The 18,369-nt window shown below is 36.9% G+C and overlaps 1 protein-coding gene across 5 annotated transcripts in view; it reads left to right on the plus strand.

The window, feature by feature from the left end:
* The window catches only part of LOC146453631 (DELTA-actitoxin-Afr1a-like), a 45,228-nt gene that overhangs the window by 20,561 nt on the left and 6,298 nt on the right, over nucleotides 1-18,369 (plus strand). For 2 of the 5 annotated variants that reach the window (XR_014859465.1, XM_085096415.1), the window contains exons 1-3: nucleotides 9,094-9,647; nucleotides 12,676-12,805; nucleotides 13,532-13,580. Coding sequence is in view for 4 of the 5 variants with exons in the window: in XM_085096415.1 (XP_084952541.1) it covers nucleotides 12,683-12,805; nucleotides 13,532-13,580 (172 nt within the window). In the remaining variant the exon portion in view is untranslated. Of the gene's footprint in view, nucleotides 1-3,820; nucleotides 3,840-7,776; nucleotides 7,936-9,093; nucleotides 9,648-12,675; nucleotides 12,806-13,531; nucleotides 13,581-18,369 lie in introns of those variants that run through there. The other 3 variants (XM_085096418.1, XM_085096417.1, XM_085096416.1) reach the window with 3 other exon arrangements.

Genomic DNA, 18,369 nt, shown 5'->3' on the forward strand with positions numbered 1-18,369 from the left:
CAAAAGCCAGTGCTACTTATAAACATTGTTCACGATAAAAGGTTAGTTTGAGTTTGTGAGAAATGCTGAGGATAAATAAACGAGAGAGGATTGACGTGATTCAATATCGTACACATGTAGTATGTTGGATCTGACATATTTATTTTCACTCTGCTTTTGCAATCCATATCACGCCGGTCGGGGCCAGTCCGTCTGAATTTAACAGAAGACATTGACTTTTTATATTAATGACATTTTTTATCATCTCTATCAGTTGCTTAGCTCAAAAACCTAAAACTTGCAAACTAACCAAACAATAAACAAGGTGCACTATAAGCAAAATCTATCAGAGGATTGAATTTATTAACAATCATTTCGATTCATTATCAGCCGTTCAAATCTACTTTAAATTTATCGAAATTATATGAAAATTCTCCGGTCTTGCTAGAACTACGAATTTATGGTCTGGAAACGCAACTAAATCTTAAACCACGACATTTACAGTCGAAGAAGCTTTAATTACTAAATCTTACTTAAACTAAATCATTAATTACTAAATCTTATTTACCTGTTTAAAATATACCACTAGAAGTTTGTTTTCATAGCAGATTTATTTATCGTCCACTTTATTTGTAGTCTGCTGCTTATATTATTTTCCCCAGTTATAAGGTCTGGCACTCCCTGACATAAAATTTCTGTTCAAAAGTATGTGAGAACTTAAATTGCTACATGGTGAAAAATTGGCATTCGTTATTAACTGCAGTTTAATGATCTGACCGAGTTTCCAATTTAATTTCGGACTAAATTCATTTAAAGAGATGTAGTGTTTCTACTGTAGGAGTGTGAAAGGGACACCATTTTCTAATTTTCTAAAGGATATGAAAGGTTACCTTTCCTGTCAAAAATGGTAAATAACTGATGGTAAGTGTATGGAGCTCCGAACGGGGCCTATAAACTTTGGTGTGTGCCCTCCCAGGTACACTTCCCACTCTCTTTATTTTCCACACACTCCACTTTGCACTTTAAGTTTTCCACTCAAGGCAAGCATCAGGTAACGGAAGGTTAAACCAGACTGAACACTATGCTTTGAGACAAGTTTATTGCAAAATAACAACACTATTTTGAAAATGCACCCATGCCTAAATCGCAACTAATGGAAATTGAATGAAACCGCACGAGTTTGTTTTCAAAGACGTTTCCACCGAAATTGCAAAACTATTATGACATTGCACTCATGCCTAACTCTTATCTAATGGAAGCTGAATATAAAACCACAAAAGGTTTGTTTTCAAAGACGTTTTATGCGAAATTTCAAACCTATTATGAAAATGCACTCATGCCTAAATCTCGCGACCTAATGCCGTCAACTAAAACAGCAAAGGTTTGATGATGTTGAAAATTTTCTAACAAATTGCAGGACTATTTTGACTGAAAATGCAGTCGCCCGGCGCTAACTCTTATTTACCTGCTTAAAATATACCACTAGAAGTTTGTTTTCATGGAAGATTTATTTATCGTCCACTTGATTTATAGTCTGCTGCTTATATTATTTTCCCAGGTTATAAGGTCTGGCACTCCCTGACATAGAATTTCTGTTCAAAAGTATGTGAGAGCTTAAATTGCTACATGGTGAAAAATTGGCATTCGTTATTAACTGCAGTTTAATGATCTGACCGAGTTTCCAATTTAATTTCGGACTAAATTCATTTAAAGAGATGTAGTGTTTCTACAGTAGGAGTGTGAAAGGGAAACCATTTTCTATAGTATATGAAAGGTTACCTTTCCTGTCAAAAATGGTAAATAACAGATGGTAAGTGTATGGAGCTCAGAGCGGAGCCTATAAACTTTGGTGTGTACCCTCCCAGGTACACTTCCCACTCTCTTTATTTTCCACACACTCCACTTTGCACTTTAAGTTTTCCAGTCAAGGCAAGCATCAGGTAACGGAAGGTTAAACCACACTGAACACTATGCTTTGAGACAAGTTTATTGCAAAATAACAACACTATTTTGAAAATGCACCCATGCCTAAATCGCAACTAATGGAAATTGAATGAAACCGCACGAGTTTGTTTTCAAAGACGTTTCCACCGAAATTGCAAAACTATTATGAAATTGCACTCATGCCTAACTCTTATCTAATGGAAGCTGAATATAAAACCACAAAAGGTTTTTTTTTCAAAGACGTTTTATGCGAAATTTCAAACCTATTATGAAAATGCACTCATGCCTAAATCTCGCGACCTAATGCCGTCAACTAAAACAACAAAGGTTTGATGATGTTGAAAATTTTCTAACAAATTGCGGGACTATTATGACTGAAAATGCAGTCGCCCGGCGCTAACTCTTATTTACCTGCTTAAAATATACCACTAGAAGTTTGTTTTCATGGAAGATTTATTTATCGTCCACTTGAATTATAGTCTGCTGCTTATACTATTTTCCCAAGTTATAAGGTCTGATACTCCCTGACATAGAATTTCTGTTCAAACGTATGTGAGAACTTTAATTGCTGCATGGTGGCACTCGTTATTAACTGCAGTTTAATGATCTGACCGAGTTTCCAATCTAATTTCGGACTAAATTCATTTAAAGAGATGTAGTGTTTCTACTGTAGGAGTGTGAAAGGGACACCATTTTCTATAGTATATGAAAGGTTACCTTTCCTTTAAAAAAATGGTAAATAACAGATTGTAAGTGTATGGAGCTCCGAACGGGGCCTATAAACTTTGGTGTGTGCCCTCCCAGGTACACTTCCCACTCTCTTTATTTTCCACACACTCCTCTTCGCTCTCTAAGTTTTCCACGCAAGGCAAGTATCAGGTAACGGAAGGTTAAACCACACTGAACACTATGCTTTGAGACAAGTTTATTGCAAAATAACAACACTATTTTCTAATGGAAATTGAATGAAACCGCACGAGGTTTGTTTTCAAAGACGTTTCCACCGAAATTGCGAGAGTATTATGAAATTGCACTCCTGCCTAAATCTTATCTAACGGAAACTGAATAAAGCCACAAAAGGTTTGTTTTCAAAGACGTTTCATGCGAAATTTCAAGCCTATTATGAAAATGCACTCATGCCTAAATCTCGCGACCTAATGGCGTCAACTCAAATCACAAAAGGTTTGATGATCTAAAAAAAGTTTTCTAACAAGATTGCGGGACTATTATGAAAATGCACTCATGCCGAAATCTTAAATCTTACCTGCGAAAAACCACAAGAGCTTTGTTTTCAAGGAAATTTTAACATCGTTCCATTTGAATGATAATCTGCTGTAGTTATTTACGTTTAATGCATTTCTCATCTTTTCTGAGATATTGCTGGCTGTAACTTTAGTAAACATAACCGCTTAAACAGACATAATATCTCCCAAAAAAAGTCGAGTAATAAACTCAACAACTGATTTCTCATTGCAGACTGAGTTAACTTTATTTATAGTTCGCTTGTTATCTTGTGTATCGTGCCGCAAGGCAAATAAAACTGTAGATCAAAGTAAAAAGTGAACTAATTCAGGGGAAAGAAATTGAATTCAGTTATCGTATTACATAAGACACGTTCACTTTTTATAACACCTTCATATTTCCGTTTTTTAAAAATTACTTGTCACTTTTGCACCACAGTGCTCTATGGAGTCGTCTGCAGCGCTTTCGTAGGTAAGCTTAATCGGCGTTCTGCTGTACAACCGTGTCGTGCCTGAGAAGTTGTACACTCTATTTAGCTGCATGGTCTAGTTCACAAACACGCTGGGCCGGTACCATAAATGTGTCTTATTTTTTAAACCCCATTCGCCTACTGGTGATGTCCTATCTTCTATTCAGCTCAAACATGGCCACCAAATTGACAGGAATAGCGCCAGGTATCGCGTGATTTGTTGAGTTTAGCCTTAGGAAAGAACTTTATGTATCACAGTAGTGCAGGGTATACACACGCGCATTTAACAACTTTTTAAAGGAGCTTGGCGAATTAAAGACTCAACTGAAATTTCATCTCAAAAACGCTAATTCAACGAGTACATTGTATGTTTACTTTTCTTGTTCAGTGTATAGTATTGTTATGGGCCTTTTAGTAGTTGAATTTAGTTTGCCAAGGGCTCCTTTTAAAGTATAGCTAACAGCTCCTTGAGATATCACTAAATATATATTGATATACACAAAAAGTAGAATAAAATAAATGAAATATTCCACATGCAAGTGGCCTTTATTAAATGAAGTGTCATATAAAAGTACCTAGAGTACGCCGGTGCTACATAAGAGATGCCGATGCTTATAACATATATTTGCTTATGACATATATTTGAACTGAACATTGACAGCTGCACAGAGTACAGTACACAATGGCAACTTAATACCCGTCAGAAAGTATCTTAACTTAACTCAGTTGGTAAATGATTTTCTTTTAAAAGATTACAAATTGTTGCCAAGGCGCTAAACGTTCTTATTCTATGATGCATTCAGTAGGGGCACTATATCCGATGCAGTGATTACCTCTATTACTAACGATTGTGGGAAATTAAAAATAATTTTAAACGAGCTGCTTGTTAGGTAAGACAAATTTCTTTGTAAATTTTGGCTAGCCGTTCGGTAACTAACCTCAAACCTATTGAATATAGCAGTGGGACACCAACAGGGGTACGAAGAATTACTTGCTTGTTAGGTGGGACACATTTCTTTTAATTATTGTCTCCGAAACTATGGCTAGTTCAAGGTATTAAAACCGTTGCAGTTTATCTAAATTTAAGGTATTCATTTCCTCTTCTTTTCTCTGCAGCAATTGAGACGTGAAGTTAAATTTAAGTTTCTTAATACTTCAACTATTTTCATCACCATTATACTCTCCTGGAAAGTTTTGAATGAAAACCAGTTTCCCATGATTTCAAACTAAAGTTGCTGTTTTTTAGGCCAAATTACAAAATGGCTTTCCTCTGATATTTTGAATTAGCCATAATGAATTCTATTAGTTGTGGAAACAACACCTTTGTTATCAGTTAAAATTCAATTACAGGTATCAGGATTCGCCGCATTAACTGAGAATAATACCGAAAACTATACTGAGGTAGGCAGCAACTGAGGCCATGGAAGATTAGGAAAACAAAATCTCTGTAAACTAGAATTGAACTTCAATCCGTTCTCAGTATACTATTTGAAGATGGATGCAAGGCCTTAGACTTTAGTTAATTTAAACCTTGTGAGCTCTTACTCCACAAGTTGCAAAATAGCAATCCAATCTAGAGTTCGCTGTTAACAAAACCCAAACCGTCATGCGATACCTGGAGTTTTACTGAAAGACCCTGAGTTCAGCAAACAACTGAGGAACTAAATTAAAAGCCGCTGGAGTATATTAAAAAATATAGTGTAAGTATCCGAGGCGCTAGACGATCAAGACAAAGGCGAACAACCAATACAATGAGACAAGTGAAATATCTAACTAAGTAAACTTGTTTTCGCTTTTCTTCGTGGCGAGATTCCGTAAAGCGATTACCAAGGAACAACAGTTTTTTGCGGCTTCCTTTTTAACATAGGTTGACTCTGTATTTGCATTCATAACGTGGTACATTTAGTTCTTCCATTGCGATTCTTGTGCCCCGTACATGTAAATTGATAAGGCATTTTTCATGTTTCATAATTAATGTCAAAGAGAACGGATGATTTCATTTATCCATGTATTCGGAGTACAGTTGAAAGTGTGCATGTTAGTTTTATGCGGATCACTTAGACAATATATTCTTTGTAATGGTGGCTTCTTACTAATCGATAAGGCCGAACCAAGAATAGTGCTAAAGAATGTGTGAATAAAGCCGGTGTTAATTAATAATGTGAATCACAAACTTTCTCTAATGTTCTCTGTGAAATGCTGCATGCATGATCGCTACTGTGTACTGATACCTTATACACAATCTAACGGATGAATTACAAAACAACAAGAGGTTTGTTTGTCAGTGATCCTCCGCTTGAACGCCTCTGCTGCCGTTCATTTGATATATTTATAACACTACTCTTTTTTGAGAGAACGTTGCTCTCTGACTCACAACTTCAGCTAAAAAGTTGTGGTGTACTTTGATTCCTCCCCACTAAGCGCGTTGATTTATAAACAGCCAGTAAAAATATACAGAGATAGTATGCACTTTTGAACTCATCAAGCGAAGAGAACTCATGATCGTAATCTCAGTCACAGACTAACTCATCACTTGGACTCACTCATAGACTACCCTTCTTTTTTCCGATCTCAGAAGCACTCCTCCTGTACTACTTATAAACATTGATAAAGATGTACGAGTCCTAAACATCTCATGAGGGCGACGAAAACGAAGTCCGAGTTTCCTAGTACCGTGCCTCTCTTCGACCATCAAAGTCTTGAACCTGAAGTCTAATGTTCTCAGGTCTTGCGTCCTTTCAGGTGATTTAAGTGAGAGTTTTCTGTAGCACGTGTTAAGTAAAAATGTTTGACAACAATTTGCCGCGATATCCAAACAATTCTGACTTGAATATTTGTTGTCAACGGCAAACAGAACTGAACGAAACGAAAGTATATTGGACTTCTCAGCTCATAAAACTGAAAAGAGTGAAAAGGTTAATTATAAGTTGATACGTCTTAGCGCCAAACCGGTGCAACCTAATCAAATTTTAAGCTTCTTTTGAGTAACTGATTAAGATGTCTAATTTCGGCTCGCTCTTCAAATTTCGAGCCTTTTGGTATAAATCAGCAAAAAATAAAAGCACAAATAAATATCGGCTTTAAATTTTAATGACCATCATCCTTAATTATTGTCTTCTTTTTTTCTACACTGTAAGTAAAAAGGGAGATTACATTAATGTGTTTTGTTAAATTGCCATTCGTTTTATTGACTGTAGTTTAATTATCACTGACTCTTCAATTTTATTTCCGACTAAACTCCTTTAAAGAGAAACATTGATTCTACGATAAGTATATGAAAGGGTTAGCTTTACTGTAAAAACTAGTAAATATAATGGTAAGTATCTGGAGATCAGGGCGGAACCTCCCCTATAAACCTTTTGGCACTCCTAGTTTTCCACCCCAGCCAAATGTCAGCTAACGAAAAACTTAAAACCAGACTTAAAACTTTGAGACAAGTTCCTCAAGTTGCAAAATTGCGACACTTATATGAAAATTCACTCATGCGTAAATCTCGTCTAATGGAAACTGAATAAAACCACAGGAGGTTTGTTTTCAAAGACGTCCAGTTTTAAGCGAAATTACGAGAGTATTATGAAAATGCACTGATGCCTAAATCTCACGGCTTAATGCCTTCAACTGAAATCACAAAAGGTTTGATGATCTAAAAAAAAATTTTTAACAAGATTGCGGGACTATTATGAAAATGCACTCATGCCAAAATCTTAAATTTTACCCGCCAAAAGCCACAAGAGCTTTAGTTTTAATTTAGTTTAATACATTTCTGATCTTATCTGAGATATTTCTAGCTGTGACTCAGTAGTAAAATATAAGTGCTTAAACAAACATAATATCTCCCAGACAACATCGAATAATAAGTCCTATGTAAAACTGATTTCTCATTGTAGATTTAACTTTATTCATAGTTCGCTTGTTATCTTGTGTATCCTGCCGTAAGGCAAATAAAACTGTAGATCAAAATAAAAAGTGAACTTATTCAGAGGAAAGAAATTGGCCATATAAGATACGCACACTTAATATAAACCATGATTTTCCGGTTTTTTAAATTATTTGTCAGCTAAATTCGCGCGGCAGTTTTGGAGTCAGCTGCAAGGCTTACTTGGTAAGCTTCATAGGCGCGCTGCCTGTACTTCGGTGTCGTGCCTGAAAAGCTGCATACGCTACTTTGCTGGTCCTGTTTTCAAGTACCACGGGTCGATACTTGTAATGTGGCCTAGCTTTCAAACCTCTTTGCGGTATGGCACTGCGCTATCTTTTTTACGCTCAAATATGGACACCAAATATGCACACCAAATTGTTAGGTAAGACTACTTTGCTTAATTTATACTGAGCTAGCCGTAGCTAACCGTAAACCAATGAAACTAAGAACGACTTTGTCAGTTTTGTGACTCTCTTCGATCATCAAAATTTCATCTGAAGTCCTTTGAACTTTAAGTCTAACGTTCAGAAAGAAAACCCAGCTTCCTCTGACGTCCTTTCAACTAATTAAAGTGAGAGTTTTTTGTAGATCGTGTTAAGCATCCAGTGTAGACAGCTTTGCGTGACAACAATTTGCCGCGATATCCAAACAACTCCGACTGAAATATGTAATGTGAACGGAATATAGAAACAAAAGTTGAGAAAGAATACTGAACTTCTGAGGTCATACCTGAAAAGAGTGAAGAAGACGTCTTAGGGCGAGATGATCATGCACAGCTAAGCTATGGTAGACTGCTGCACGATCCAAATGTTTAGCTACTTTTATTTGGCTAACATGTCCTGATGTCTAATGTCGGCTCGCTCATTAAAATTTCGAACCTTTCCGCTTCAAATTTCATCATTCTTTAATTCAAGGTACTTTCAACTTTTAAGGTGTTTCTCATGAAAAATTCAAGTCGGACGCTAGTTAGTTGTGAGACTGAAAATCATAAAAGAACTGTATATCAATATAAAGCTTAATAAGTGTAGTTTTTGATAAAGTATATATTTTTGGCGAACCTCTCGTTAGAAAGCGCCAGGACCAGAGAACCTCTTCAACGGCCAAGGTTTTTCGATATTTTATTTGGCTGCCAAGGCATCTGGGCTCACATTTAGCCGGTGGTCAGAAATATGTGAGACGTGTTGCGTTAATGGTTGCCACACTAAACGTTTACTTAAGATCAAACTTATTCCCTGGAACAGTTTTGTTTGGCATTATCTCTAAAATATTGCGGTCAAATTCGTTCAAAACCTGGGGCAAAAACCTCAAGATGAACAAAGTAGTCACGACTCGGAAAACGACCAAAACCATAAAAAAAAACTACTGAGTTAAATTCATGTTTGACTTTAATTTTGAAAGCCAAATTCTACAGGATACCTCCTCCATAATTGTCCGCATGATTTTTATTTGTCATATCCAATCTCACTTTGGAAAATAAAACGCATAAATTCTTTACCTAATTTCGCATAACAAAGGTGTAAAGTGTTTTGTTTTGATGTTAGACAAAATTGCTTCATTTGGTCACACTTTCCACAGTCAACTGATTAAAAGAATTTTCTTTTATCCAAAAATAAACGTCTCAAAACACTGAAATAGCAATATCGCTGTTCGAGAAGCGTAGGCGGGGCTTATTAAACAAAGAAGGTTATCTGACTTTGTCTGACCTTTTTGAGTTTTTAATATACAATGGACCACTCAAGATTGTAGTGTCCAATAAAGCGTTGCCTGTTCACGTAATGGAGCTTATGAGTTATTTAATTAATTGAGGAAGTCGTTGCCATACTTTGTTCAATGTCGCAATTAGTATGTTTGGATATTTTTAGGCAATTACCACCCGCAAAGTGAAAAATGTGACAGATAATTAAGATATGTCAGATAGCTGCAGTTCTAATTAATTTTGTGACCATTGACGACCACATTAATTGTGTGGGTGGATGTATTGTCTTCAAAGCAATAAAAAGGACACAACCAGATAGATCTTTATTTCAGTTCTAGGCCTGGCTAGGGAGCTCCGGATGCAACTGAAGTTTTAACAACCTCGCAACATCCTACAAGGTAAAGTTTTACTTATCTGAGTATAGCGGATTTGTCAGTTTGTAAACGAAATTCACTGGACTACTAAAATAGTCAAGAGGCTTTTTATTCGACTAGCTTTTTGTTAGTTTTTTTCAGGCTAATTTTTTTTTAACATAAAACGGAGTACTTAGCAATTTAGCAGGCACTCTAGCGAAAGCGCGAGACACATTTTGATTGATGATCATTTAGATCCAGATTTTTCTTCTGCAGCAAAAAATGTATCTGTTCTTTTGTTTCGTTCAGTTTCTACCCACTGTTTTTGTCACTCTCCAATCCGGTGCTAAAAAAAGACTAAGTAATGAATTGATAACGATCGGATAACGTGTTTAAAGATATCTAAGGCATACTGCCATCTAGCACAGAACTGTTTCGCTCAAAAAATGGACCTTTTTCTTTTCCTCTTCTTATTTAACGAAAAAGGAGACTTTCGATGTTTAAAACGTTGCCAGTGTTTTTCTCCGTTTTTACTCGTGGATATGCTTTAGCACTCACGAGTGTTAGGGACAATGTGTATGCAAATGAGTCACTCACAGTACAAAAACGTGGCAAGCTTTTAATAAACTGATATAATTCAGGAAGTGTTCTGTTGCTGCTTTAAAATGACCATGATTAAAAAAAAAATGCTACAGTTGTTGGAAAGCCATTTAAATGTAAGGAAAATAATTTGAATCTCCCCACAAATAGGGCCTTGTGCCTTGTGTGATCTAGACCTGAAACGCAAAATCTTCAACTCAAACCGATCCATTCGACCAAAAATATCCGGAAATTCTGGTACAGAATCAAAATGGAACGGCAATTTTCAAAAAAGTCAGTTCGTCACGAAATCTTCTGGCATTTCATTTCGATCAGACACTCGGCTCTAGCTACTCCAGCAGTGATCAACATTATTTACAAATGAAATGTGTTTCCGTCTTACTTCACCCCACATGCTTAAGAATTCTTCCCTCAAGGTGTTTGCTTTGATAACGAAGAAAACATTGCCCCTTCCATTGATCAGTTGTCGGGTAAGTCGAAAACAAACAAGTGAATATAAAGTTGATGGAAAGTTCTGTTTCTTAAAACTGTAAAAGTGCACTTACATCGTGGAAGAACATAATTATCCTTCAAGAACGATTACCAGCCCTTTGAGGTCAGAGGAATATCAAGGGATAATAAGCACCAGGTACAGAGTGATGTGTCGCGCTCGGATTTCTAGATCACGCGATCTCGGGCTCGGATTTTTGAAGGGCTACGTTTGAAAAACTAGTTAAAGTCTCGGCCTCGGAATTTAAACGAGAGTCTCGGCAGGCCTCGAATTTTTCCACTATACCCCTCTGGAAATATGTCCCTTAGATCACCCCCATCCCCCACTGAAAACTAGTTTGGGCAAACTGACCACCTTCCTCCCTGGAAAATCAAATCCCTTTCGTGGGAGGGGGGAGGGAGTATGGATATTTTTTGGAACTACACATTCTGTTTACCGTAATCCAGCCCTTAAAAAATAATCCAGAATTAAAATTGTTTACCTTTATATCTGGTCATATAGGGCAAAGAAATCATTCCACCAGTATTAAAAGTCTTTTATTAGGTGAGGGACTAGGAACATCCACCCCAAGGAAAAATTGGAAGATAGGAGGCAGCCACAAACAGCTGCATAACATTTGAATCCTCAAAAACAAAAACAAAAAACAAAAAAATGATGACGCCTCCCCCAACGACATACCCAAAATTTACCTTCCTTGTTTGATTCCTCCTTTACCCAAATGCCTCAAATTTTTGTGAGGCTAGCTCAAGTCTGAGTGGAAATCTGCTGCCCAGGCTTTCAAACCCTGACCCTGTTTACGACAAAAGTATTTGCTCTTCTCTTACCTTGTTTATGGCATGAATTAATTTTTCGAAAAAGAAATAAAATATATATATATTCCTTACTTGCTAATCCGTTTTAACAATTTGTAGGTAGCCAGAGAAAAATAGACGCATTCCTTCCCCCACCCACCCTCCATGGGGAGAAACGCGTGAGGAGCCCTAAGAGTCATCGTCACTATTACAATTCAAAGACCATTCTAAACTATTATAAATTAGAGCCACCTTTTAGTTAAGCCCATGGCAATAATAGCCACTTCCATCGCCATATCCACGAGTTAACGATAGTGTCACTTTGATCACTCTCTTTAACCTATTTAGTTACATTAAATCGTACTGAAGGTATCTTGATATTTCCCTCTTTGTAAGATTTAGTCTTCCCAGTTTTTAGAGAAGTGCCCACAAGAAACCAACATATGATAGATAATGAAGACCTCACGATCTTTTCTTCGATTCAGTTCCCAGATTTTGAGTATTGACTTTCTTATAATTATCGTTCGTGGATAACGTAGGTCTTTTGGCTAGACTCGTATTTTTCTTTTTTCTTTTCTCATTCATTCATTAATTCCTTCGTTCATTTATTCGTTAATCTCATTCAAAATTTATTCAAATCACTCACTCATCCATCCAAGTTTTTGGTTAGACTCTTATTTTTCTTTTTTTTTTTTTCTTTTTTCTCATAAGCCATCATTCATTAATTCCTTTGTTTATTTATTCGTTAATCTCATTTAAAATTTACTCAAATCACTCATCCATCCATCCATCTATCCATCCACCCACCATCCGTTCATTCATTCATTCATTCATTCATTCATTCATTCATTCATTCATTCATTCATTCAGTCACTCATTCATTCATTCATTCATTCATTCATTCATTCTTTCGTTCGTTCATTCATTCATCCATTTACTCATTCCTTTCTTCGTTCATTTATTCCTTCGTATGTTCGTTCATCCATTTATATAATTGTCTATTTTTTGACAAAAATATATAACATAGTATTTCGAATTAAACAGGGATGGTTTTAATGGAGTATTTTATGTCAAGTTTACTTGGAAAATACTAAAAAACACAATTTACATCAACACTACTCACATAAGTACTTACAAGCGGTTTAACTTGATGCTACTTGCTAAAGCGAATGCTTTCTTGATTCTGTTGTAGATACAAAATGGAGCAGATGAACCTAATCATCTCGACTGTGTTAATCATTTTTGGGACATTCAACATTGCGACATTGGCATCTCCAATGAAACATAATCGTCCTGAATTTAATTCAGAAAGAAACTATAAGGTAAGAGTGTATTATGATGCTCTTTTCGTTAACCTGGTGACACATCAATATTTTCATTTCTCGTCAATTTCTGGTCTATATCACACTTGATGGCAAAATTAGAATACTGAAAGCCTGGTTGGTTGAGTGAGGTAGTATTTTTTTCTTAACTTTCTGTTTCGAATGCATCACTCTCTCCTAATTCAGGTAGAGGATAAAAAAACTCGCTAGTGAGATGCTTCTGCACATAATGCCAGCATTTTTGGAAGCAAACACATTAACGCAAATATTATTCGAGCCTTTTTAGTAATATTTTCCCAAAAAACAAGAGAGAATGTAAGCTGAAACTCAGGTAGAGATCGCTGGTTGTAAGTGTGGCTTTTAGACTGAATAAGAAAAAGAATTCTGTGCAATACATTTTTTGTCTAATTAGCGCGATTTGTCTTGAGAAAATACGAATATATTACACAGATTATGTAAAGCTTGACAACAAGCCTAGCAGAGAAGGCGGTAAACGAATCTCATATTCTACTTTGAGCCCTCGTTCGAGTCTCGTTTGAGTGGCTGCTGCGTATGGGTCTTCGTTTCAGAAAGTGATTTCAAACTTTTACAGATCGGCTAGTAGTCAGGATTCTACACAAACAACCTGAAAAACGTTCTTTAACTCTGTGTGGATGCAAGAGTTCCACTTTGAAAAACTCTTGTTTCAGAAAACTGGTACTGACATACTTCTTTCCGTATATTCAGGAATACAAGGACTTGTCCCGCCGTGACCAAGATGACAAATACCGAAGATGTAAGTTTTTTTCAGCTTTCGGCGTTCCTTTCATAGAGTTCAAACACAGTACTGTGCCAAATGACAATAAAATGAACTTAACCGGTGAATGAAATGAAATAAAAAAGTAACTGGGGCAATTTACATTCCAATTGTAGCAATTTATTTTGCAGTTGTCTACAAAAGCACTGTAGATTATTAGAATACATGTAATAAATATTAATCCTCACTCACTGTTTATTAGGGGATACATAACAATATAACTGAACTGGAATCAGTGTCTGCAAGGTGAATTCACCTCCCCCAATCACCCAAAGACATGTCTACCCTGTCTTGTTCGGTTCTACAGTCCCCGAAATGATGTTTAACGCTGAAGTGATCTCCAAATTGACCCAAAATGACCGCCATTCTTTTTCCACGCTAACTCCAAAATAATACCCAGGTAAACAGATGCTTGCGGATTGACCAAAAAATAAAATTAACAACATTTTCGCGTATACCGGTATATTAATAAATTTGTGTTACGAATTAGGAATATTAACAATCTTCACTCACTCGCTTTTCATTTTTTAAGGCGTATAGAAGAAACCACTGCTTTAATTTTTAACAAGTATAATTTTTTGAAACAGCTCGAAGAGACGTATTTGCGGCTGTCGCTTCTCTCCCCCGTTATTTTTCCGCGGCGGAGAGAAGCGACAGCCTGAAATATGTCTGCGTTCGTAGGCTACTTAACTGACGTGCAACTGGTAATACGTATCAATTACAGCGGTTATCAACAACACGCGACCTACAGCATTCAAAAGAGTCGGATAAAGTTGCGTTTTGGTGGATGTCAATCAAACAAAAGCCGTTGAAATTATTTTGAATTCCGACAAGATTCTAATGTAACCCGGCAAGAAACTAAGAATTTTACCTCGCTAAGAGAAGGTAAACTTCATTTAAATTGATTCTCGAGCCAGATCAAGCGCAAATAAAAGGTATTTTTGAATTAAAAATTTCAATTTTCACTGCACGTGATAATTTACTCACTTGCACGTTTCGCTGATTTATTATCAGGTGCAGCGATTTCAAATGTTTCATAAAAAAATACGGCTTCGTCTAAACAATGCCCATTTTTTTAGATAATCTGGCTTGGAAATCAAGTTTCATAAAGTTTACCATCAGTCAGCGGATAAAACTGTCAATTTCTTGGTTCTGTTGCCTTGAAATGATCTCAGAATTCAAAATAATTTAAACGGCTTTTTTATGATTGACGTCCACCAAAACGCAGCTTTATTGGAGTCTTTTGAAGGGGATAGGTCGCGTGTTATTGGTAACCGCTGTAAAGAAAAGATACCAAAACACCACAATTATCGTTTTGAAGCCTTACAGAAGATTGACAAATGTGTCTTGTTATCTTGAAATAAAACATTACAAGCGCAATGAATGTCGATAAAGAACACTCTCAACGCCTAACAATTTCCTATAACGGATCAGACGTAAACCAGGAAAATCGAATAAAATGTAACTCGATCCTGTACATGCCACCTGGTATCTTTGTAAGGATTTTTCAAGAAAAGACAATATTGGAACGAGTTATAAAGTAAATAGCGTCCAACATCAACAATTTAAAAGAAAACGCTAACGCTGGATTGTAAAGCGCCTTTCATCATTCTAATGTGAAAGGGCGCTATATAAGTAAATAAATTACTAGAAATACGTGACTCGCAAAACCTCTTGAAGCTGGGGCTGGGTGGAAAGCCCTCTTTACTCCTATTGTAGCATCAAACGAGGAGATTAAAAGGGGCATAGGATTTTTTTTATGAGCATGGTCTTTTCGTAGTTCCACAGGCTAGTTTGCGGTTGAAAATCTATTTCTGACGCGACGTAATGTACAACGGGCGTGCAGCGCTGTCGTGTTCGATGAATTTATTTCCCACGGAAAATTACTTTACCGCGGCCACAAAACGTGTAATTTCTTCAATACAATCTTTCACAAAAAAGATTTCTAAAAGAAAGGGAAAAGATCCTGGAGAGATAGTTCTGTATCCAGTGAATCAGTTGATGAACATTGCAGTTGAAATTTGATCATGCACGCATATTTTTTCCGATGTATGCAAATTTTGCTCCAGACGCTACCCTCGGGCGAGTGATAAAAATCTGCGAGTGCGAGCCAAGGTGTGAGCCATGCGAGCCATGCGAGCCGTGCGAGCCATGCGAGTCACGCGAGTCATGCGAGCCACAGTATATAAATGTTAAGAATTTTTATTTGTTGTATTTACATTCACATAAGAACAAGAACAAGAGCATCGGAACAAGATGAATAACATCGCAATATTTAATTCTTACAGTGGGACAACGCAAACCATCATATTTCTGTTTTTTGTTAATTGACACGTCAGGACTGATTGTTAGTGTCATTCCAATCTTGGAAGGTATGATAAAATATTGTCGCACTAAATTCAATTTGAAAAGAAGCAGCGTAACAGAAGCATTTGCCGTCAGCTGGTGGGTCGAATGCTATCTCGAAATCAGCCTCTGCCACTCTAGTGGCGAGTTTTGAAGAACGACTTGTCTAAGGGAAAGGACAACCACATGCAGCAGTCAGCCAACCGACATTGTAAGTAAAAGGTAGTATATGACTGCATGTGCTACTGCTTTAGTTTTGTAGAATATTGCATTGTATAAAAGTCAGAGGGTAAATGAAGAGCTCTAGTCGGTGACAAAATTGTTCAGCGTAATTTGATCGTGTTGTCATATGGGCGAATTTGGTGTGCGCTAGAGGATTTCGGTTTGTTTACACTTTAATACACAGGGAACAGTGATAGATATTTTGGCTCTCCCATGGTTTACATAAGATCGCATGGTGAAGAAATTCCGTAAATTTTTTTAATTGAAAAATTTATTCAGACAGACGTGTTCACGCCTGAAAAGAAAATTCATTCAATTTTTGTCTGCAGTGAAGCTACGTGAAGGCGACCGATCCAAGCGAACTGTGAGGCTATGTTCACACGGGACCGGTCCCAAATGAATCCGACCCTATCCTGGAACTGACTATTTCTGTTCACACTGCACCGTTCCACTTATCAACGACTGGCCTCACGGGACCGGTCTGTTATGGTTCGGTACTGAATCGAAGTAAGAAAAGCAGCTGTTTCTACCAGTGCGCAGAGTACACGTTGAAGCTTTCAAACTGGCGCCGAAGAAGGCTAAATCGATAGAGGAAGGAGATAAGGCCTTCAGCTGGACGGACGATGAATTATTTCTTCTCTTAAAAGTTATTTTTTTATTACAAAGCCTGCCAGGCTTCAAACGGAAAAGGTTGGGAAACTGTTAAAAGGAAATATGAAGACATCCCTAAAAGGTTTCTCGAAAGATATTCATTCGAGATTTCCGATGCCTCACAAGTAGCTGAATATCCTAACGGCAGAGATAAGGGCGTTTTCACTATTTGTCTCCTCATGTTTTTCTAGACCGAAGTACGATAAATTCAACTAGTACCCAAGCTTAATTGCGCTGCTAGTACCAAAAGGAACCGGTCCAGGTGTATACACGGTGACAGATCCATTTGGTACCGAAACGGTTACAAAACTGGACCTGTTTTATTGGAGGTCCAGTTATTGGACCTGATCGGGAACGGATTGACGGTACGGTTAGCAGGTCTCGTGTGAACAAAAGGGCTATCCGTCACGATTTTTAGATCGGAATCGTTTGGAACCGGTCCCCTGTGAACAAGGCTTGAGTCACTAGACTATTAAACTGAGTACTTTTTTCGAAAATTGGCCAAAGCTATTTGAAATATGACAAATCGATCAATTTAACATAAAGCACGGTAAAATTCACATTTAAACCTGTAGTAGTGCAAAGTGGATTCCCAGGAGCACACAAAAATTTCCGAGAACGTCTACTGAGCTCATGTGGTGATTTGGAGATCTTGTTTGCTATCGCACATATTTCCCTTTGACACAATCGCGAACAGGAATTTCTTCGCTATGAACTCACTGATTTTTTTCTTTTTAAGCAGCCGAGTGTTCCTTAGAAGTTGTTCTTTTGATTTACAGTATTGAAAACCTGCATGTGTTTTCCTTCCAAGAACCACAAACTGCTACCTTGAAAATCCATGCATGATCATGAAAGACGCGGCAGCCATTTTGAATGGACTACAAGGATCTTTCGTACGAATAAAGCCGACTGAGATCTCACAAATTTATTAACAAGTGGTGCACAAATGCATTAACAATCTTGCTCCAGACTATCTTGCTGATAAGTTTATACTACGTTCCCAAGTCCATAATAGACAAATTCGATCGTCTGGTGCCTTAGACATACCCTTATATCTTTTGCTTTTAGAGGAGCCAAACTCTGGAATTCTTTGAATAATAATATTAACTCCTGAAAATGCCCCAAGAATTTTAGGCGTCAGTTCGCAAATGTTTTATTAGGTTAATATATACTTGTAATACTCTCGATACATTGTAATTATAATATTGTTGTACCTATATCCTTAATTATTTAATTTAGATTTGTAACTGTAATAATTATTGTATTGAGCTGACAAACCCACTTAGGGAGCATTTCAGATACAAAGCTTAAACCACAAAATAACGGTGAATGTATACGTAGTAAGTCTGGAAACCGCAACATTTCAACACAACGGAATGCTACAAAGTCATTCCCAGATACACGTAACGTATAACGTAAAGTGGGAAAAAGTTTAGTTCGTATCTCTTCTTGCAAGAAGACCTTTTCACTTTTGCCATCGATCATCAAGTAGTAAAAGGGACATTTTTTAAAATGTCCCTTTTTTACTTTTACTTAAAAGTAACAACAA

Source organism: Pavona decussata, unplaced genomic scaffold, assembly GCF_977016875.1.
Source record: "Pavona decussata unplaced genomic scaffold, jaPavDecu1.1 SCAFFOLD_327, whole genome shotgun sequence".
NCBI classification, from domain to species: Eukaryota; Metazoa; Cnidaria; class Anthozoa; order Scleractinia; family Agariciidae; genus Pavona; species Pavona decussata.